Source organism: Theobroma umbraticum, unplaced genomic scaffold (genome assembly GCF_002168275.2).
Source record: "Theobroma umbraticum cultivar Fairchild unplaced genomic scaffold, ASM216827v3 scaffold_12.0, whole genome shotgun sequence".
In the NCBI taxonomy this organism is placed as follows: Eukaryota; Viridiplantae; Streptophyta; class Magnoliopsida; order Malvales; family Malvaceae; genus Theobroma; species Theobroma umbraticum.
Window position 1 is genome coordinate 1,836,325 of NW_018397272.1, and position 23,728 is coordinate 1,860,052.

General features: G+C 36.2%; 3 protein-coding genes across 4 annotated transcripts; 1 reads left to right on the forward strand and 2 right to left on the reverse strand.

Moving 5' to 3' along the window:
- Positions 1–3,658: 3,658 nt before the first annotated feature.
- On the reverse strand, positions 3,659–7,515 carry LOC110426786 (uncharacterized). The gene is given in 3 exon segments (XM_021442093.2): positions 3,659–4,161; positions 5,586–6,216; positions 6,218–7,515. Coding segments are annotated over 3 exon segments (2,277 nt in total). The 5' UTR covers positions 7,478–7,515; the 3' UTR covers positions 3,659–3,775.
- A 2,527-nt stretch (positions 7,516–10,042) lies between these two features.
- Positions 10,043–10,696, reverse strand: LOC110426816 (uncharacterized). The gene has a single exon (XM_021442119.1). The coding sequence runs from the start codon at positions 10,694–10,696 to the stop codon at positions 10,043–10,045; it is 654 nt and encodes a 217-aa protein (XP_021297794.1).
- A 2,401-nt stretch (positions 10,697–13,097) lies between these two features.
- Positions 13,098–21,514, forward strand: LOC110426623 (thyroid adenoma-associated-like protein). Of its 2 annotated transcripts, XM_021441875.1 has the most exons (5): positions 13,935–14,061; positions 14,424–16,598; positions 16,851–17,119; positions 17,564–18,157; positions 18,894–21,514. In XM_021441875.1, exons 2-5 carry the CDS (start codon positions 14,436–14,438, stop codon positions 21,325–21,327), a joined length of 5,460 nt encoding a protein of 1,819 aa, XP_021297550.1. In that variant the 5' UTR covers positions 13,935–14,061; positions 14,424–14,435; the 3' UTR covers positions 21,328–21,514. The 2 variants fall into 2 exon arrangements, with proteins under 2 accessions (XP_021297549.1, XP_021297550.1); XM_021441874.2 differs by having other exon boundaries at positions 13,098–16,598.
- The last annotated feature ends 2,214 nt before the right edge of the window (positions 21,515–23,728 follow it).

A 23,728-nucleotide genomic window follows, 5' to 3' on the forward strand; every position in this document is an offset into this window, starting at 1 on the left:
AGCAAATCATGTTAAGTGAACTTTTTCCTTAACAAGCACCCCACATACTATCCCCAAGTATCTCGCATACTTCACCCTATGAGATCAGTTACTTGCTTTAAAAGTAAGGAGGTTTAGCATGTACCAACCTTTAGGCATTGTCATTGCCTTTTTTTTTATAATACAATGACCAGGAACATATTTAGGAACAAGACTTTGATCTGTAAGAATCTCATAATTATAACTTTTATAATTTCTTTACAAAGTCATTATGTTCTAGGGACTTTGTCTACTTAAGTCTATCATAACTTTTTATAAATAAACTCATGGATAAAGAAATACCTCATATATTATATAAAATATCCGTAATGTATTTAACATGAAATATGACTAATTAATGTAGTGTTTTGCAAACAAAAAATTAATTGACTTGTAGGGCTTACACTAACACCAAAACCTTAAAGAAAGTTGAAGAAGCAGTAACATTAAAGGTAGTGAATCAAATATATTAGGTATAGGTGCAAGAAATGGCAATAGAAGAAGAAAGCTTTTCAATGAATGGTTGCATTAAAAATGCCTACAAGATTCAGAATGATAGTGGGATGGAGGATAAAATGGGTTTAGAAGTGCTTGACAGGGATGCCATGTTAAAAGCTAGGGAAAAAGGGAAAGAAATGAAGGATCATTGATAAGTATACTGTACACAGCAAAGCAAGTGACAGTACGAAACCCAGCAAAAAGTAACGAGAAATTTTCAAATTTTAAGAAGTCAAATGAGATTAACCATTGGGAAGAAAGAAAGGTTGTAGACAGTGACATGAAATAGGTGTTAGCTAGAAATAAGGGTATGAGTGAGTGTGAAAAGTTGAAAATGGAGAGGAAACAACAAGGTAAAGATAAGCAAAGGAAAGAAAAGAAAAAAGATGACAATTTCTTTTCAAGTTTTAAGTGAAAATAAGACACAGGAGCCTTTAGAGGCTATAACAGAAGGCTATAAGAGTGAAGAGGTTAATGGAATGCAACTTGGTTGTGAAAAAAGTTGAATGAAATGGAAAATAATGGGCCTAAAATAATTGAAGAAAGGGGATTAAGAGGAGATGACATGGAAAAAACAACAAAGGTTGAGCCGTATGGGCTAAGTGAAGTAGAAAAGGTCCAAGAAGAATAGGGGCCTTTAAAGGGTTCAGTAAGGAAGTTAGATGCTAAAAGCAAGGAACAAGGGTGCATCACTCCAGCAACACTAAAATTAGTTAAATTAGAGAAAGAAGTGGTGTCGTTTTTAATACCACTCTGTGGAAAATTGAAGAGTAGAAAGTTTGGGTTACTTAGTGAGATTGAGGAATAATTGGGAGAGAAAAGGAAAATCACAAGCAAAGGCAAGAAAAAGAAGAACAAATTGAAGAATGTTACGTTGAGCGATATGGAGCCAATAAGGATGATAGATGCTTCTGTCTCTAATGGGGATGTGATAAATAGATATAAAGTGATTTTAAAAAAAGCAACACACATTTGGGAGCTTGCAAAAGCATTGGGAATCACTGACTGGGGTAATGAAGGTGATGTGATCCAAAGGATCAAAAGCTTGATAGGAAGTTTCAACAGGACGATGAGGTAAGTGGAGAGGGATGGGCTTTGTACTTTGAGTTGATTTATGATGGGTTTTGATCTAATAAATGAAATAAAGATGGTTTTGTCAAAACGTAGAGGGACGACATTATATAGTTGCATGGGGTTGTCAAAATGAAGGGGCTTTGAGGAAGCAAAATAACCCTAAGGTTCCATAAAAGTGTCCTTTTAAAGGTTTGTTCAAGTTCAACACCAACGGAGCTGCTAGGGTTTGTCCAAGGGTTCTTGGAATTGGAGGGATACTACAAGATAACACTATGCTATCAAGCTTGTTTTTTCTAAGAAAGCTAGATGGCGTAACGCTAACCTCGCTGAAGTTCGGGCAATGGGAGAAGCCATGATTCTATTAACAGCCTTTTCTTAGGTGAACTGTAATATCATCATCATCAAATCTAACTCCAAAAACGTTGTGTCTTAGGTATCCAATCGTAGTTTAGCCTTGTGGCGACTATGACAACTCATTCTTTAGATTTGCTCGATCAAAAATAAAATGGTTAGCAACTGACAGATAAAGCATATCTCAAGGTTAAGTAATGAGGTTGCAGATAGCCTTGCCAAATATAAGGTTGACAGATTTCATGATCTTCTATGTCTCTACCCTTAATTGTTTTGGATGGTGCTCTCCTTGTGTTTGCTACTACTTGTTGCTGTGTTTTTTATGCAAGCCTCCAATGATAGTGAGCTTTCCTTGGGCTCCTTTGCTCATGAAAAGGCACTGACATCCTTAAGAATGACACGAACCATATGATTGTTAGAGGATGAAACATCCACGGCATTTATGTTTCTTGCTTTTACTTGTTCCTTAACCTCTTTTTACTTCAAGGCTAGTTGTGGTCTTTTGTCTGTTTTGTGCTTGTCAATACTCTTGTAAAGGACTTAAGTTATTGCTAGCTAATTTTTGTAAGCCAGTTCCAGAACAAGATCTTAGGTTAATTTTTGCCAAGTTCCCTTTCATTTTTATGTTCTTGGGTTCTCCCCTTTTGATAAGAATTCATTCCATACTTAATCTTTAAAAAAAAAAGAAATGAAATTCAAAAAGAAATGAGAAGAAAAGAAACAAAATAAAATGGTAGACTAAAAATGTTTTATTTGAAAATGGATATGCATGGTTGGTTGAAGTCAGGATGTGGGTTGAAGCTTAGGGATACTTACTAACTTCAATGCAGGTGGTTGTGGCATTAATTAAGCAAGTAGTGGGGTGTACAAAGGGAGGGAGAAGTTATGTGGTGCATGAGATTTTGGTGCAATTAATGTGCCTGTATGGAATTTATATTCTTGATTGTGTCATATGATGAGTTCAGTATTTATTGCAATGGCTACTTGTCTTGCTAGTGAAAATTAGTTGCTTATGGGTATTGAGATGGTGCTTTTCTTGATTGATTGTTGCTAATGTTGTGAGGTAGATATGTTTGGTGTTTTTTGAGTTTTGTGACTTGTTATTTGGATTGTGGGGAGTTCTTTTTTATTTATGATTTTGATTCTTTAGCTAAATTTTTTTGCTCATTTATATGGTTTGGTTTCTGTTGGATTGGAAGTTTTGTGGGTCTTAGGATGATTTTTTGTGTTACATGATGATGAATGGTTGTTTTGTTGGGTATTGGATACGAGGTGGATTACTAAAAAGGATAAGCTTTTGTTGGAATATCTTTTCAATTATGGGTTATTGATGTTCTCTGTTTACCAGAGGCAACTTTAGTTTTCTATTTTTTTTACCATGTTTTAGTATCAGTTACAAACTTTGAGAGATTTGATAACATTTATATGAAAAGTAAAGAAAGTGCAAAACATTTTTGATCTTTTGAAAAGAGCTAAAGAGGATGAATGTTGTTTTTGGGGTTTTAATCTTTTGATGTTTTAGGGTGATTTTGTGGTTTTTTGGGAGACTATTGAAATTTTTTCAAGGTGTACTTGGGGTTTCTTGCTTTGGGTTGCAATATTAAAGTGTTGAGTTATACTAGCCTCTATCCTCAAGCGATTATAATCTTTTAGAGCAACTACTTGCCTGACTCCTTATTGCTACAACTAGAATATTAATGAAATCTACATTATTAGCTGAGCCAAAAAAAAATAATATGCATTCTCAATGTTCAAATTGCAGCTAATCAACATGAGATCTAAGTAGACAAAACAATAAAACTAATTGCCAAAATCATGTGAGGGATATTGTGACTTAGTTGCATAGTTCTCTTTCCACATCCATTTTAGGAGCCACAAGTTGCAACAAGGATATTTCTCCAAGAGGCTGTGCCAAGGATCTTTGGCAATAAAGAAACTCATTGGACACTTGTTTCATCGTTGGTCGAGACTTCGGTTCCATAGGTAAGCATGCGAATGCTAGTGTGGCAACAAGAACAATCTTTTGGGTGTCTATATGACTTGTTGGAGCTGATAGACGAGGGTCCAATATATCACTTAACATTATATTTTGCAAAAGGGAATTTGATGGAAACAATGATAACAGTTCTTGGGGATGCCTTCCCATCAACACTTCCAAAGCCAATACTCCAAAACTATAAACATCACATTTTTCAGTTACTGTCATTGTGTAAGCAAGCTCTGCGAGAAAAAAAAATAAAAAAATGTGTGAAAAAAATGGAGCAAAGAAAAAGGAAAAACAACATATCTCCAATTCTTACCTTAAGATTCCTCAACATCTCCTTCATATTAATGATAACTTCCTTAATCCAAATGCATTTAAGTATGTGTAATCAATGAATATCTAGTTATTCAAACTAATTTGACAGGAAATTAGTATGCTCTTCGAGCTGAGGCAGTGAAAGCAAATTTGTGGACGAAAATTTTGAATTTAAGGAAAAAAAATGTAAAGGGTGGTGCATATATATAGTTAGGGACTTTAATACGTTAAGAGATGAAACAGAGATAATGAATTGTTTGCGTTTGAGGATTATAGTGGAGGATTTAAATAATTTCATTTACAAAAGAGATTTGCCTTGGGTGGGAAAATGGCTCACATGGTTCTGGGGAGACCTAAAAGAAGATTTGACATGGTTCTAGTTATGCTAGAATGGTTAGAGGAGTTATTTGCATTAGGTCAATTTTCCCTAAATAGACTGGTGTTGGACCATTTCCCCAAATTGATGAGTTTAGAGTAAATAAATTGGGGATCAGGACCTTTCAAGGTAACGAATTGTTGGTTTTCAAAAAAGGCCTTTACAAACGTAATGGAGGGTAATGGAATTTGTTTTGTGTTGATGGGAGATTGAGGTATTGTTTGAAGGTTAATATGAGCATGACAAAATATTTTCTAAAGTGGAATATCGAGGTGTTTGGTGTAGTTGAGAAAATTATTGAGAAGTTAGATAACAAAATAGAAAAAAATTGATATTTTATGAAATGCGAAGGAATTGCGGAAAAGTGAGGTTAGGACTGACAAAAGAACTTTGGAGAATATTTTCATTGTGGCAAAAAAATTAAGAAAAAAATGGATCAAGGAAAAGGATAGGAACGCGGAGTATTTTCATTGTAAAGTGAAGATGAGAGTCCACAAAAATAATATCTTAGGCCTAACTATAAATGGAAGGTGGAAGGAGGAGTCCAAGATAGTGAGAGAGAAGATATACGAGTATTTGTTTCAGAAGCATAGGCACGACCAGCATTATCAGAGGTGACTTTGAACGTAGGAGATGCTTTAGGTTGAAGAATGAAATCGATGGGCAGAGTACGCCTCATCTGGGCTGTTTTGGGTTAAGAGCGTTTTGTTGTTTACTTTGGGCCCAGGGCTTCACTGAACTTTCTTTTATGATGAATTGCAGGTGTCGAAAGGTATTTGTAAAATAGAAAGGAGATATTCTTCTTCTTCTTTTTTAACACGGTGAAATGTTGGCTTAGCAAAAACTTTAAAAAATATGACAAGATGCCTTATATAATTTAACATGTGTAGCACATTAGACAACTAAATAAGCTAGGGGATGGAAAAAATATGAAAATGTAGTAGTAGTAGTTGTAGTGGAACAACTAACCTGGAGCTACATAACCATAAGTACCGGCCAAAATGGTTTGATTGGATGAATCAAGCTCTAACATTCTAGCAGTTCCAAAGTCGGCAACAAAAGCCTCCAAGTTTGAGTTCAACAAGATGTTGTGACTTGACAGATCTCGATGGACTATTGGAAGTGAGCAATCATTATGCAAGTAAGACAATGCATGTGCTATCCCCTGGACGACGTCAACTCTTTTTGACCAATTCAATTCTATAGCTTCAACATCCTTTGTTAGGACACTACACAAGCTGCCTCTTTCCAGGTATTCATATATCAAAAACATGCTCCGTTGATGTACACAGAAACCATGCAGCTTCACAATATTTCGATGACAAACTTCTGATAAAAACTTTATTTCATTCATGAAACTTTTGTCAAAATTGGGATCCTCAGCATTTAGACGATGAAGCTTCTTCAAGGCCACTGTTTTGCCACTAGGTAGTTCTGCCTTGTAAACACTTCCATGACCACCAATTCCAATACAATACCTAATGTTAAAATCCTCTGTCGCTTTAATAATGTCTTCGTATGCTATCCTTCCATCATAGTTCAATACGGAGAACAAATTTCCAGTTTTCGATATTTGCATTCCATTGTTACTCTTCAAGAAAAATTGGAGCAATACCCGAGAGCTTATTGTAGCTAAGGTCCCAGTTATTCACATGTGATAAATTCTGCAAGGGTAAAGGTATCTCTCCGCTGATAAAGTTATGACTAAGATTGAAAGAGATTAGCCTTCCAAGGTAGCCAATTTGAGACGGGATCGGTCCATTCAATTTGTTTTTAGAGAGGTCCAATGAATAAAGTGCTCTTAAATTCCCAATTTCTTGAGGTATTGGACCTTCTAAAAGATTTGATTGAAGGTGCAAAACATTCAAAGAAAGAGGCAAAGATGAAGGGATTGAACCAACAAGCATATTGTTGGATAAATCTAAATAACGCAAAACCGTTGGACTGATGAAAGAGATAGGACCAGTGAGAGTATTATTGGACAAATTCAGAGTTTCTAACATAATCAATTGACTTAGAGTAGAAGAGATTGAGCCAACGAGCATATTGTTGGAAATATCCAGAGAAGTCAACTTGGTCAACCGACCCAAGGTGGAAGGGAATGAGCCAACAAGCTTATTGTTGGACAGATCAAGAGTGGTCATATTGGTCAATTTGCCCAAAGTGGAAGGAATTACACCAACTAGCTTGTTGTTAGACAGATCCAGAGTAATCAAGTTCTTCAGTTCCCCTATTTCTGGAGGGATGTAATTGTAGAACTGATTAGATCTCATGTCTAGATGAGTAAGATTACTCAAAAGGCCGAGGGCAGATGGAATTGATCCAGTAAGGTTATTCCAACACAACCTTAAAAGAACAAGATTTTTCAAGTTTCCAAGATCCTGGGAAATAGAACCACTGATTTCATTATAGGAAAAATCAAGCTCTTCTAACTGGCTCAAGTTTCCGAGTGAAGGTAACTCACCTGTTAGATAATTCCAGTTGAGGTAGAGGTTCTTGAGTTTTGATAGAGCAGCTATTTCGGGCGGGATGCTTCCATTGAGACCATGATCATTAAGATTAAGATGAACAAGGTTCGGAAAGGAAGAGAAGTTCATTTTTCCAAACTTAACACCAACCTTAACGATGTTAGGCGGTGGATAAATGTCGGTGATGCTTCCATCGTTGTTGCATGATATACCTGTCCAATTGCAGCGATTGGAGATGAGGTTGCTGTAGCTACTCCACCAACCACTCTCGAGCAAAGCTTTTGCCTCTAAATCTAGTGATAATTTTGTTCCTATTATAGTTGAAGCAGAGGAAAGAACAATAATGGTCCGCCACAACCCCAATATTATGAAAGTGATCAAGGAGGATGCCATGGTTAAGCTTATTTTTCATAGGATCAATTACAGCATGTGAATGAATTTACAGAAGGTTTATAATTGATTCAAGGTGTCAAATTACCAAATTGCCTCATGTGTCTATGAATAGTAAACGCTGACTTTTGTAACCTGGAAATTGGAAAGGTCTTAGTCAGCTTCTCATTTTACGTGTGAGCTGTGATGAAAATGAAAAAGGTAGATCCATGGGCTTTATTATATGTATATACATATAGAGTTTTTGCTACTGATGTATTCTTAAACTATCTTCCTGGTCTTCCTTATCCTTTGCCCGGCTGACCAGAAAGTTGAGACTGCTATTCATTTTTCTCTCAGTGATCTCAGAGCAACCAAAAACCGAGGGGGTTAAGGGTCCAGCACAGGCTGAATATGCCACCACCCTTATCCTTTGCAAAGCAAATAAGAATATATCCGAGGGGATTGACCTTAGAGAAGGACCAATCTTGCTAAACCAGATGAGTTTAACAGATAAAAACTTTGGCTCTGCAAGTCCTTTTCTATATTAACAAGGAGATTGTTGCCCTCTCTAGGTCCACCCGTATGGGAATCAATTATAGAATGATGTTATATTTGACAAAAGTGTCTACAATTATAGATAATTGTGTGGATTTTGATAAGGTTTTGTAATCTCAGTCAAGGTGGCAAAGTACCAAATTGCGCGTGATGACTTGTAGAGTCAACACTGACTCTTCCAAACCAGAAATATTGCACATTTAAGATGAAAACGCAGCACCAGGTCCCACTGTGGGAAGGGAACAATTTTTCGTAGAACCCTCTGTTTTTTTTTGTTTGCTAATGGCGTATGCTTCCATATCTTATCCTTCGCTAGCCCGGAAAACTGAGGCAAGTTCCTCGTTGTCTTCTCTTTGTCTCATGGTTCACACAGCAACCAATGTTTCAGCAAGGGAATGAGGGGTCCAGCACTGGCTGCCTTTGCCCTTTTCCTTTCTTATGCGAATAAGAAGGTAGGTATTGGCTCAGTTGCGGCAAATTTTTTCAACATTTCCTGAAACTTTTTAGGGTATCAATCTTTTAATAACTGGACCAGCTAAGCCCATTCAATTCAAAGCCGCATTATTGACTGAACTTTTAGTTTGGTATTAAATACAAAATACATAACACAAATTAGCATTTGATTAAGTGATTAGAATTCCTATTGATGAAAGTTAGAAGTTCCAGTGTTATAATTATTTACAAACTTTTAAAGAATAAAATTAATGCAACTTTTTACCCTTATTACCTTTAACTATAACTACTCTCTTCCTTGTTATTTTCCGGTCAAGAATAATTTTGTAAAAAGAATTTATAATCAATATAAATCAAAATTTAACTTAAAATTTCTTAAATTTTGTACAAAATCAAAATCAAAATCAAACTATATATGAGATGTATAGCTCTAGCCTAATTTCTTATAGTAACAAGAAGAATGTTGTACAAAATCAAATCAAGAAGAATCTTTATTACCTTTAGTCTTTTTTTTTTTTGCTATCACAACTAACGATGCAACACTTAACCCTGAATTATCTTCTTTAAGAGGAGGTAGAAGCCCTTTGGGAGGTTCCTCCAAAGCCACATCACCAAATAAAAAGACTTGGCTAGAAATTTTAGATTTTTAGTAAAATCAAAGTGTGGACTTATCTTATTTATTTATTTGATAACAAGACAATATTATTCATAATATAATCTTATAAAATGAGTTAAACTCCAATATTATGTGGGTTTAAAAGTGTAAACATGTTTAAGAAACTTTGAATCTTATACAAAGTGAGACTAAGAAGTCACTAAAAGTTGAAAAAACTAATTAAATACGTGAGTAAGAAAATATAGTAGCATAGGTTTACTATTTGAGGAACTTTAAAATAATGATGTAGTGTATTCTATGTGTAATGTGCTGTCAGGAAGGTTCCAACTAAGGCACTGCTTGTTTTTCTGCTCTGCTCATTAAAGTAGGATTCTTAACACAATAGATAGAGAAAAAAAAGAAACTGAGGAGGGTGTTAGGCAAGCCCCTTTTTTGTTTTAAGGGTGCTGTATTATCTGTGTGCAGGTGATTGGTGACTGAAGCTATCTTTATTTTTTGTGGTAGCATTCTTTTGTAATTGTACAGGTTCTCAAAGCCCTTACCACCCCATTATGTCATGAAAAATCTAATTGAAGGTATATATGAGCCTAGATATACAATGGCAAGCTAAAATTGAAAATTTGGTCTTTAATTAGGGTACAAAAAGTGTTAAAAAAGAAGGGAAATAACTTGGTTTATAGACAAGAGAAAGCATGACAATATAATTTTGGGTTTTAGCAAATTTAAAATATGATGAATTAAGGTTGAATGTTGGTGAGAAGATGCATGCATTTTAGGTCAGGTTTCTATCAAGATTAAGGACAAATAATCAAGAGAAAGAAAAAAGGATGGTAGCTGAAAATATAATTAACAAAAGAACCCTAAACGTATTGATGGTGGATAGACAGCTAATTAGAGATATGACTTAAAGAAAAAAACGACGCAATTCTTTCCACTACAGACTATATAAATGTGGACTAGCATCAGCCATCAGTTGGCATCGGAAAGCGACACAATGGGCACTTATGACTCGTATTCAGCCACTCCTGGATACAGTCTCCATGGAAGAGATGGGAACAGGGCATGCTAGTGACCTCTGTTCCAGAGGAGAGTTGCTCCATGCAAATCATGCACTCTTGGGCTATATCACCTTCAACCTTCACTTTTTTCAGAGCCTGGATGGATTCTTTCGTTGCAGGAAGGGGCCTAGGAGCTTCCTGCAAAGACAACTCTAGTGCCATACCCTCTAACTCATCCTCCCACCTCACGAACTTGTTGACGCAGAATCTTATTGTTGGAATGCTGCGAAAATCACGTCTATTTTTCTCTCTTTGTAAAATCAACTTGGCCTCGGAGAAAGCCTCGTCCAAGATCCTTTCAAGACTGCGCTGACGCCACCCAGCTTCACGTAGACGTTGAGCTACATGGCGGCGGTGTCGATTCGAGCCAAACACAAAGTCTAGCAAAAAAAATTTCTCCTGGAATTCCTCCTCCTGATCCTCTTGCACATTGCCATTATCATCTATGAGGAACTTACGGATTTGAAGATGATATCCGGCTTGGGAAAGGTGAGGAATGAGGGTGAAATCGTGGTCTAGCTTCACACGGCATGTGAACCTTGCTTCCCTTCGTGCCATGACCGATCACTCTTTTCAGAAACAAGGGGCAATGAGAATGATGGAGATCAACGTGAATCAGAGGAGAAAAAGACCTCCGGACTAGTGTTTACTTGAATGAAATATTTTAAAGGAGGTATCTTGATATATATAATTCCTATACTATCCCAATTGTAAAAGGATTTGGTTTCTTTTCTTGGGTCCATCAGGATTTGGTTTCTTTGAAAAAAAAGAAAAGAAAAAGCGCAACTTCCTTGAAGGAAATCAACGCTACAGAAAATATTATTGTTGAAGTAAACTCTTGTCCATTATTCTTTAATTTTGAAAATGATATTAATTGTCCCCCTATAATAAGTTAATTCTCTATTAATTAATTCAATTTAAAAGGTATAATAAAAATGGATTTTTAATGACAATTTTGAAATATAATAGATGGTTATTTCCTTTTCGCTTGTGCTTTTACATATACTAGTTTTTGCTACATGTGCATTTGCACGTAAACGATTTAATATCTTAATGTTATAATTATAATAATAATAAAAATAATAAGCTAGTGGATCATGATTTGATTTATCTTCCATTGGCTAACATTTAAGTATAAGAACAGAAAATTATATATACATAAAAAGTGATGTATTCATGAAAAATATTGAAATTAAATAAAATTGAATTCTAAAATCAAATTTCCTTTTAAAAACCAATATATTATAACTAATATAAAATTTTGAGATCATAACAAGAAAAAAAAAAAGAAGGAGAAAGCACGTGGATTGTAACACATATCCTCTTAACAACAAATAATTTCTCAATTAGTTACATATTTAGAAAGTAATATAGTAACCCAAAACACAATCATTTATTAAGACATACCATCAAATAGTTATTGAAAAATTTTAAAGTTTGAAACTTAAATTTTCAGCAACTAATTAAAAAATATAAGTAATAAAAGATTCAAAAAAGTAAAGAAATAAAAGAGAAAAAAGTTTATTTCTACTGAATATTAGATATTCGAGGACAATTAATTGCAAGTGGTAGATTACTATTTTATTAATCAATCAAGTTTATGAATATATTTATAAGCAATTTTCTTGAATAACTTTTAAGCACCGGATCTTGATTCCTTAAAAAGCCACTAAATATACAAGTTTTATTTATGCTTTTGTTGATGTTTGGGCCTATTTTTTATTTTTTTTATTTTTATAGATCAATTATTTAAATAGGCTCATGATTTCCGGCCTTAAAGTTAGAAATGTCAGTCTTGAATTATATATGTATGGGCTATGTTACATGAGTCAAACAACTAAACCAATAATTGGTTGTAGTTTTATTTGTTAATTAACAGTCAATTAACGTAGTAAGCTGTTATACAAAAAGCCCAGGTCTGATTTGATTATAATCGCATGATATATGGTTGGATTATAAGTTTCCAAATTATTTCAATCAATAATAAATTAGTGTAGCAAAACAAAAATATTTTTTTTCAACACCAAGGAACCTTGCTCTAGTTACGATCTGTGCAATTGTAAGTCTCTATTAAGTATAAAGTCAGCAGCACACACTTGTATTGGCTAAATAAATAAAAAAGACAACAGCTTTTGCATGTATTCCCTCAAATTCTCTCAACAACATAATTTTAATAAATTGGGTTAGAGAATTTCTTAATACTGAGAGCATCGATTCCATAAAACAACATGAATGCAAGAGCCCTAATATGTATATATATATATATATATATATATATATATAAGCCCAATATAAAAAGAAATCAATAGGTAATGTAAGAAACTCTTCGTCAACCAAGACCATTTAACATTTAACAAATAGTTTATTATTATAATCAATTAAATCATACAATTATTATGGTAGATATTATCTTTAAAATCAAAGAAAACCAAAAAGGCAAAAAACAGCCTAGAAGGCCCGATCAGTGATCTCAATTAATTATTAAAACCTAATTAACAAATAGTTTATTATTAGTATCAGTTAAACAAGCAAACATTTAAAAAATAGTTTATTATAATTATCAATTAATTAAACTACTGAATATTTAATGAGCATATTAATTGCTAAAAACCTACTTTTACGGATATATATATATATATATATATATATGTACACACAAAACTTTTTTAAAAGTAGACGTTTGACACTTCATAAAACTTTATTAATAATGTTTAGGCATCAGGGGTTATACATTTATATGGATAATAATGCTTTATTAATTGAACCAAACATGCCATTTGATAACAAAAGCACATTCATGAGAAGAAAGACAGCGAAGTGCACCCGAAAGAACAAGGAAGGCCGAAGGCTAGAATCATGGTTTCGGCTCTTCGATCACCCAAATACAAGGCCCAATAAGAAACCTGGACCTACGTTTCTTCTTCATGCTCTAACTTTACCCTACCTCGTTGCTGGAACAAAACCAGTTAACTTGAAACTCCCCTAAACAAGCCGCCACTACCAACTCTCTCTCTGTGTCTCCCAAGAGACAGAAACCCCAGAAGTAAGTCCACCCCAAACCGCCAATTCAACCTCAAAAAAGGAAAAGAAAAAAATGTCAGCCAAGTGGAGAGCTATTCAACACCGCCACCGTTACACATACAACGCCGTCGTTTTCCCACCTTCCTTCATTGATTCCTTGAACCAGTCATCTCTTTCCGCCTCATCTCCTACCTTCTACACTGAGCTTCAACATCTCATCTCTTTAAACTCAACTTATTCCCAAGTTAATCATGTCAAAAAAGTGGCCTCTTCTTTCAATGAATTATTAGTAAAAGAAGGTGAAAAAAATGAGGGATTGGTTTCGACGGCAGCATCTTTTTACTTGGAAGTTTTCTTTTTGGAAAATTCAATGCCCTTACATAGAACCCTTTTGTCAGTTTTGTCTAAAACCAAGGATGTTTTCCACCCTGTAATTGGTGAGTGTTTCAGGGTGCTTTGTAACGAGTATGGTAGGATGACTAATAAAAGGAATCGTCTTTCTGTTTCACGTGTGGCTTTATCTGTTATGGGAATGCCAAAGTTGGGGTTTTTAGTTGATGTGATTAAAGATTGTGCTGTTTTGGTTTGTTGGGACATTGTTTTGGGGTTGAAAAGTGTAGTTTTGGAGACGGAAGAGTGGGCTAGACCTTCTCCTATTGTTTTGGAGCAGTGTCAGGAGGCTTTGTCTTGCTTGTATTACTTGTTTCAGAAGTTTCCAGGCAAATTTAAGGACTTGGGTACTGAAGATTCTAATGTGATGGAAACGGCTTTGGGGGTTTTGATAAGTGTGTTAAAATCAGTGGCATTTTCAAGGGACTGTTTTGTTGCGGCCGGTGTGAGTTTCTTTGCTGCTTTGCAAGTTTGTCTCAGTGATCAAGAGCTTGGTTTGTTCATCATTGAAGGTATATTTGATCAAATTGTTAGTATTTCTGGCACTAATAGTGAGGGTTCATTTAGTAATGTTATTAGCAAAGTTCCATATAAAGGAGATGTTTGTCTTGACGTACGAAATCTCTCTGTGTTGAATAGGCTTTGCTTGATTAGAGGCATTCTTACTGCTGTTCCGAGAATGGTACTGAATACAAATTTTGTTGTATCTAGGGAAATTTTTAATGATTTTGAGTCTGTTGGAAATATTGTTAGTTCTTTGAAGACTATATTGTATGATGGGATTTTGCCTGAGCTATGTAATTACTGTGAGAACCCCACAGATAGCCATTTCAACTTTCATGCATTAACTGTGATGCAAATTTGTTTGCAACAGATTAAGACCTCTATGCTAGCTAACCTTACAAATGCATCTGAAGAGTATAATCCGTTACCGGAGGATATGGGGACTCGAATGCTGAGAATAATATGGAATAACTTGGAAGATCCTCTAAGTCAAACGGTCAAACAAGTTCATCTTATTTTTGATCTTTTCTTAGACATCCAGTCCTTGCTTTGTGGGACAGAGGGTAGTGAGAAAATAAAGTCCTTCCTACGAATGATTGCTTCAGATCTTCTCCGTTTAGGATCACGTTGTAAGGGGAGATATGTTCCTTTGGCTTTGTTGACCAAGAGGTTTGGAGCAAAGACCATGCTGGATATGAGTCCTGACCTGCTGTTTGAAATAGTACAGGCATACACTGATGATGATGTATGCTGTGCTGTGACGTCATTCTTGAAATGTTTCCTTGAATATTTGCGTGATGAGTGTTGGAGTAGTGATGGTGTTGAAAGAGGATATGCACTTTATAGAGGACATTATTTGCCGCCCTTTTTGCATGGTCTTGCTTCTGGGATTTCAAAGCTTCGATCGAATTTGAACACATATGCTCTTCCGGTGTTACTAGAAGTGGATGTTGATGGTATTTTTCCTCTGCTGGCCTGTATCTCCATTGGGCCAAGTGGAGTGGAAAATGAACTCTTATATCCTGAGCTTGATTGCACAAATGTGGAACTACAAGTAGAACAGAAAGTGGCTGTTTTGGTCTCCTTGCTTAAGGTATCTCGCTCACTTGCTTTGATTGAAGGGGACATTGATTTTTGTGATGATTCTAAAACATTTGATACAGATGATATGCTGGAATCAAAAAGCTTTAATCTCTATGCACTTATCTGCATAAAGGGGATAAAAGTGAGGATCCTTGTTGGGTGGCTTGTATTGGCATTGACACACATTGATGAGTCACTTCGTGTAGATGCTGCAGAGTCTCTTTTCTTAAACCCCAAGACATCTAGTCTGCCTTCCCATTTAGAACTCTCTCTAATGAAAAAAGCTGTGCCATTGAACATGAGGTCTTCTTCAACAGGTTTTCAAATGAAATGGAGCAGCTTGTTTAGGAAGTTCTTTTCTCGTGTACGTACAGCCTTGGAGAGGCAAGTTAAGCAGGGCAGCTGGCAGCCTCGCATGAACCATGAAAATAATGAGTTGTGTCTTTCGAAGGGAACTGAAGAAACTGTAGTTAGTAGAGCACAGGAGCTATTTAATTTTATGAGGTGGTTGAGTTGTTTCCTGTTTTTCTCATGTTATCCTTCTGCTCCTTATAAGAGAAAAATAATGGCCATGGAGCTTATACTGATCATGATCAATACTTGGTCTGTCATACCTTCTTCTCAAGAAAGCTCAGCTTCTATTTCTCCTGAGAGCTGTCTTTATCCTTATAGTGTAGGAATTATGTCACCTGACTCGACTTTCCTGTTAGTTGGATCCATAATTGATAGTTGGGATAGGCTGCGAGAGAGTTCTTTCCGCATATTGCTACATTTTCCCACTCCGCTTCCTGGCATTTCCAATGAAGGCATGGTCCAGAAGGTAATTACATGGGCTAAGAAATTAGTTTGCAGTCCACGTGTTAGAGAGAGTGATGCTGGTGCTTTAACCTTACGGCTCATATTTAGAAAGTATGTTCTGGACCTTGGGTGGAGAGTCAGAGCTTCAGCTAATGTAGTTTGCTGCCATTCACAGTATACACTGTTAAATGGGGATTTTCTACAATGTGCATCTGTGCATCCTGTGATAGAATATGTACAATCACTTATTCATTGGTTGGATGTTGCTGTGGAGGAAGGAGAGAGGGATCTTGCTGAAGCTTGCAAAAATAGTTTTGTTCATGGTGTATTACTTACTCTACGATATACTTTTGAGGAACTGGATTGGAATTCTTATGCAGTCTTGTCTAGTATCTCAGAGATGAGACTTGCATTGGAGAAACTCTTGGAGCTGGTCGTGCGAATAACTTCATTGGCCCTATGGGTTGTTTCTGCGGATGCTTGGCATCTACCGGAGGATATGGATGAGATGGTTGATGGTGATACTTTCTTGTTGGATGGTCCTGATGAGATGGATGTGCCTGTACCTTCAACGGAACAAGAAGACAAAAGCTCAAAATCAATTCTGGATGCAAGACCATCGGATCAGATTGTTATGGTTGGTTGCTGGCTGGCTATGAAAGAGGTAGAAGCTTGTTTTTTATTCTATTGCAGTGTATTTCCTGGTATGCTGTTGAAAATGATATACTCATGATTTCTGCTTATTGCTGAAATTAAGACAAAGAAATGAGCTTGTAGCTAGTATACAGTTGTAATATCGAACAACCCCAAAATGAAGGAAATCCTTGAGTAATTAATATAGCCCCAGATATCTAGATTTCTTGGTTAATATCAATTAACTGCATAGTACTAACAGTACGATTCTTCTTGTTTCCAGCTAAGTCTTCTTTTGGGGACCATTATAAGGAAAATACCTTTGCCTAGTCACAGTTGTTCAGGTTCATTAGAACGTGGACACCCCTGTTCTGATTCTATTGATGCTTCGGTAACAGCAACTGGGGGAATGCTTGGTCTAAAACAATTAGAGAAAATTGGGAACCATTTCATGGAAGTTCTTCTGAAGATGAAACACAATGGTGCAATTGATAAGACGAGAGCAGGTTTTACAGCCCTTTGCAATCGTCTACTCTGTTCAAATGACCCAATGTAAGTTTCCTCCTTTGTCTTCCTGAGCTAGTGCTGAATGATCTTAGTTCTCATCTTTGCCTTAGCAGACTGCAAATATTTTTGAAGTGCCAACTAGCTTAGCTGGTACAGAATCGTAGTTTACCCAAGATCTAGGATCAAAACTTGCCTTGTCATGGTAGTTGGGATTTAATGAAGGAGAGAGCTTATGCCTCTGCTTACTCTAGTTATTGATTTCATTTTTTTTATCGAAAAAAATAGAAGAAAAAAAAGGGAGAGAGAGAGAGTGAGGAATGCTATATTTTTAATTTTTTATTCAAGTATTTCAAAGAGTTTTACTTAATTAGTTCAGGCTTGTGTTACAAAATGACCTGCATTAGATATCTACTAGTCCAGTATTGGAACATTATTTGTAAGATAAAAGGTATATGTTGTAAATCCAGTTAAGGGTGCCTTTCTTTGTAGGCTTTGTAAGCTGACGGAATCTTGGATGGAGCAGCTTATGGAGAGAACAATAGCAAAAGGGCAAACTGTTGATGATTTGCTAAGAAGAAGTGCAGGTATACCTGCTGCATTCACTGCTTTTTTCCTTTCAGAACCAGAAGGTGCTCCAAAGAAGCTTCTCCCACGAGCACTTAGGTGGCTTATAGACGTAGCAAATAGGTCTTTGCGGAGTCCATCTGAAGCCAATACCACAACTATCTCATGCCAGATTTCATCAACAAAGTCGGGCCAAGAGACTGATTCGGCTCTGATACCTGAGATGATTGCAACTGATAAAACCTCAAAAATCAGAGATGAAGGTGTTGTTGCAACAGTGCATGCATTTAACGTCCTTAGAGCTGCTTTCAATGACACTAACCTTGCTTCTGATACTTCTGGTTTTGCTGCTGAGGCTTTGATTGTTTCTATTCGTTCTTTCTCTTCACCATACTGGGAGGTTCGGAACAGTGCTTGTCTAGCATACACTTCCTTGGTACGTCGAATGATTGGGTTCCTTAATGTTCATAAACGAGAATCTGCACGACGTGCATTAACTGGGCTTGAATTTTTTCATAGGTACAAGTTCTTTCACTAACCATCTCTTACATTTTGTGTATTTCATACATGGATAACCATGTGAGCCTCCTATAAAGTTTAAAACTATTATGCTGAAGCTAGAATTTTATTTTACCCGCAAGTTAGTAGAAGTCAAGTCCTTCGCAGAGTAGTAAATTAAAATTCTGAGCATTGAAGGGTGGCATTTTCTGATTTAGTAAGGGAGGGGGTGGAACGAGGATGAAAGTATTTACTGGTTCTGTTTATGGGTAAATCCATATAGTAAAATATATTTTTTGAATAATCAAGTCCTAATAGTAATTTGCAAGACCTGGTTGTCTTCATTTTATGACCTTTTCTTTGGTGGCATAAAAGTTGATTACTGATTTTATAATTGCAAATTTTGCATATTTGTTGACATAGAATGGTAGATTGACAAGATTCTTTTAATGTTCATTTTTCTTGTTGTTTTATTGCATTTTATTTTTTTATCCCTTAAGGTAGCACATTCTTCAAATATAGGAATTATAGAACTTGTGTATATAATTCAACATGGTGCTGATTAGACTTGTGAGCTTAGAATCTGGTTTGCTAGGGAGTGATGGTTGGAGTCCTGATTTAGAGACAGCATATGACTTATAATCTGGGTTCACTAGCCTTTGCTGGCTTATCATTATTTGTTATGATTACTATTTGTGCACAATGAATGCAATAGTATATTTTATTGACTAACTATTGTTTAAATCTTATACCGAAGGTATCCTTCGCTGCATCCATTCCTGTCCAGTGAGCTGAAAGTTGCAACTGAGTTTCTTGGTGATGCTTTGTCTGGACAATCAGAATCCAACCTGGTAAAAGTTGTGCACCCAAGCTTATGCCCCATGCTGATTCTTTTGTCCAGGCTCAAGCCTTCAACAATTGCAAGTGAGACTGGTGATGACCTTGATCCTTTCCTTTTCATGCCATTCATTAGGAATTGCTCAACCCAAAGCAATTTACGAGTTCGTGTTCTAGCATCTCGAGCTATAACAGGACTGGTATCTAATGAGAAATTGCCAACTGTTCTCCTTAATATTGCTGTTGAATTGCCTCATTTAGAGAACCAAATTGCAGCAGGTTCTGCAGCACCCATCTCATTACATCCGGCCAATGGAGCCCACCATGCTTCCTTCAATTTAATTCATGGACTTTTGTTGCAATTAAGCTCTCTTCTTGATATAAATTGTAGAAATCTTGCTGATTTCGCAAGGAAAGATCAGATTCTTGGTGACTTGATGAAAGTTCTTGCAATGCGATCATGGATTGCTAGCCCCAAAAAATGCCCTTGCCCCATCCTCAATTGCTCTTTCCTGCAAGTGCTGGATCACATGCTTAGTATTGCAAGGTCATGTCACATGAGCACAAATTTGTTTGCCATTCGAAACCTACTTTTGGAGTTATCTACAGAATGCTTAGATGGAGAAGCTTCTCACGGGCTGCCATTTTATGATCCAACAATACCTGAACTTCGTCAACAAGCAGCAGCATCTTATTTTTGTTGTCTCTTTCAAACATCTGATGAAGTTGGCGAAGAAGTTTTTAAAATTCCACAAAGATCTCCCCTGGATTCAATGTTGTTGCAAATCCCTGAAGTGGAGAATGCTGGATTTTTGGAAAGGTTGGTTCGCTCTTTGTCAGATTTATCATATGAAGTTCGAGGAGTAACTTTGAAGTGGCTGCTTAAGTTCCTGAAGTCCAGAGAATCTGGCAGTGAGATAAATTATCTGTCTAGCAGCCAGACCAGAATTATTAAGAACTGGAATAAAGCTAACCTTCAGGCTACACTGATGAAGCTCTTGGAAGTGGAGAAGAATCATAGATGTACATATTACATCCTGAAGGTTTTCTTCACTTGGAACTCTCTTAAGTTTCAGGAACTATGTCAAGAAAAGAGTGATGAAACACTTTATGTTGGTGCATTGGATTGTGACTCCGTATTTCAGCTTTGGGATAGACTGATATCCATGTACAAGCTTACACGACACTCTAAAACACGAGAAACACTGGTCTGTTGCCTGGCAATATGTGTAAAGCACTTTGCAAGGCTATTTAGTAGTTTTATATTAACCGATAAGGGGCAGAAAACTACTAAATGTAATGAATCTGATCAGACAGATAGATCAGCTTGCTTTTATGAATGCATTACCTTTTTTCTTAAAGTAATTAAGCAACATAGTTCCTCATCTGAGCCAGTAAACATGCGCAGGGCAGCAACAGAATCTATTTTAGCATCTGGCTTATTGGAACAAGCTGAGGTAATTGCTCCTGTGTTCAACCAGCAAGTTTCTTCTAAAAATTCATTTTCCTGTTTTGAACCACAAAATGCTGTTGATAAATATGCACATCAAATACTGGAGATGTGGTTCACATGTATCAAGCTGCTCGAGGATGAAGATGATGGAATTAGACAAAGGCTCGCCACAGACATTCAGAAGTGTCTTTCCCCCAGAAGCTCTGGAACAAAGTCTGACACTTGTGGGGCTCCAACACAAGTGGAAAAAGTTATTGAACTGAGTTTTGACCATCTGTCTTCCAGCTTTGGCCACTGGATTGTATACTTTGATTATCTTCTGCGATGGGTGCTAGATGCAGCAAACTATGTAATATCCAAAGGTGATCTTGTGAGACGGGTTTTTGACAAGGAAATTGATAATCATCATGAAGAGAAGCTGTTGATTTGTCAAATATGTTGTTCCCACTTGGAGAAGCTTCCAATTACAAAATCTTGGGCAGGTGAATTGTTGAATAAAGAAGCGGTCATGAATTATCTGCTTGATTGGAGAATGAGATTTTACCATCAGTTGATATCATTTGCTAAGGACCATATTGGAAAACTGGGAGTTGACTGGATAGGCGGTGTAGGTAACCATAAGGATGCATTTTTACCAATATATGCAAATTTGCTTGGATTTTATGTCCTCTCAAACTGCATTTCCAATTTGGAGGCCAAGGATGGCCTGCCTCTACCATCTGATATTGTGGAACTGGGAAATGCTATTGATCCATTTCTTAGGAACCCATTGATCTCTAACCTGTATATGTTAATAGTTAGATCACATGAGAAGAAGTTCAGTGCAACCACCGACTGCTTAAACACCAGATTCAGAGATGATATTTGGTATGATTTTGATCCTTACTTTCTTCTTAGATAAGATTGTACTTGTACAATAGCATCGTAGATTATAACAGTGATTTAAGGAGGTCTTGAGAACTTGCGATAGAAACAAATTTTCATGATTATTGTATTATACTACCTAGCACTGCAACATTCTTTCGGAATATCAGTTTGTATAGTCTAATGCCTGAAGGCCTGTTTGAGAATATCTTAAGTTCTACCTTCAATTTTACCCTTCTGCATGTGATTGCTCGTTTTTTGGTTATCGACAATTGTAAGCCACTGTATAATTTTTTGAGACAGTGATTGGATGGCAAGATGTCGTCTCTTAAACAGCCCGCGGTTGGTTCCATGGTTAGTCTTTACAAGGGCGTTTTTGGTCATGTCTAGTCTCACATGGTTGGTTTAGGATGTCTTGCAAAATGGTGCATATGAAATGGGAGGCATGGATTTGTGAGCCAAACTTTCAATAGAAAAGGGCAAACGACATATATAGCCAGGATGAATGAACCTTTGAGACAAAACTGTTGAAGTATAATGAGCTCAAGGCAAATTTGGGGGAATAACTTTCATACAATTCAAAGTTTTGGGTCATTTCGTTAAATTTGGTACTCCCTGTTTACATCGAGAAAGATTTATGAAATTTTATGTGGAAGTTTGAGATCGCGTTGCCCATTAATAAGAACCTGCATGTTCTAGTACACTGCAAATGGGAAAAGTTCAATTGGCCACTGGATAAATCCCCCAATACTTGGTTAAGGTAGGGATTCTTGAATTGGAAGAACAGCATCCAGACCTCCATGCTAAGTGGAGGCAACCGAACAAGCCGAGAGAAGGAGGCTGACGGGGTTCTCACTTAACCAATTGCCTCTTGCCACTTACACGTCAAATTAATATTAATGATCAAATGACAGATTGTTGGGTATAGTTGTTTAAATTTATTAAGTATGATAATGTGCAAGGTGAACGTAGATTTATCCTCGCCGAAACAGACTGTACCAAGGCCTAAGACGTAAAATGGCTCAACTGATGAGAGACTGGAAAAATAACCATGGCAGCCATGCATTACTTGCTTCCATGAAGAACCATAAAAATTGCCCCTAAAATTGCTTTCAACAACCCATGATTTTGCCTCTAAAATGCATAAAGACCCTAAAACCAAGACATGTAGTTCATTTCTTCGCCTCATTTTGATCATCAACCCGATTGTCCTTATGATCACTTTCTCCCTCTTCATAACTAAGCAGTGTTATGATAAGCATAATCCACCGTCTTCTAGTTTTCTTGATTTTGAGGTTGGACAACAAGTAATACTCTCTAGTTTATGCATCCATCTTTTACCTTGGTAACTTAACCCATATTGGTGGAAAACTTTTAAAGTGGTAAAAGTTTTATCTTATGGCTATATTGAGATTTTTAGTATGTTTACATAAGCATTCAAGGTAATGAAACAAAGCCTCAAGCATTATTGCGGCAATGAAAAAGTGAAAAAGGGGGTATTATAGTCAAGTTAGTAACTAAAAAGAAGCACTTCTTGAGAAGCAATCCAAATTTCTAAACTTAGCTTATTTTAGTATTTATTGTCTTTAGTTTTGTTTACAATTTTTGCTTGTCATTTGATATTTCTTTTATATTCTAATTGTTTTGTGTCATAATTTGCAAATGCTAGGAGTCATTAAAAAAAATAGAATGCTTAAGCACCGCCATCCTCATCGAAGTGTAATGCTCTGAGTGCAGAAAAGTTGAGAGCCGTAGTGTCATGAACTATGCTTTTTCGTTTAAGTATGCGATAATTTGTGCGACGCTTGAGTGGACGCTTTCACACAAGCTAGTCGATACTCGTTTAAATATGATCAAACATCAATAATAATAACAAATTAGATAAAGAGAATACTTATCAAAATTATAGGGTATACCGAATGCCATATATGTAATCACTAAGCCATAAAAAAGGAAAATGTTTTATTAGTATGAAAATGAGTACAAAAGGACCAAGACATACCATCATTAAGCCATAAGGGCAGATCTAAATAATTTCTTACTAACAAACCTTTACCATTAAGGCAGCCTAACAATCCACTAACTATTCACCCCCTTCTAAAGTGTTTACAAGATTTTACACGTATTCTACCAATAGCCATTCCAAAGCTTGAGATTAGAACATTTCTTTCCTAAAGGGTTTTTTCCCTATAGACGTAACAAGTATTTTTAAAGATATCACAACGAGCCATTACAATATTTGAAAGAGGAACATTTCCTTTACAAGTATAAAAGACTCAATCTCTTAGACAACTCTACCCTATCATATTTTGATACAAGGTTGGCTCATGACATTTTCCCCCACTCAATTTGTCGATGTCCTCATTAACTGGTTGGCTTGAAATTCTTCAATCTTTTCTTGAAAAGTAATGAAGTCGACTTCTTTCTCTTAAGTGATC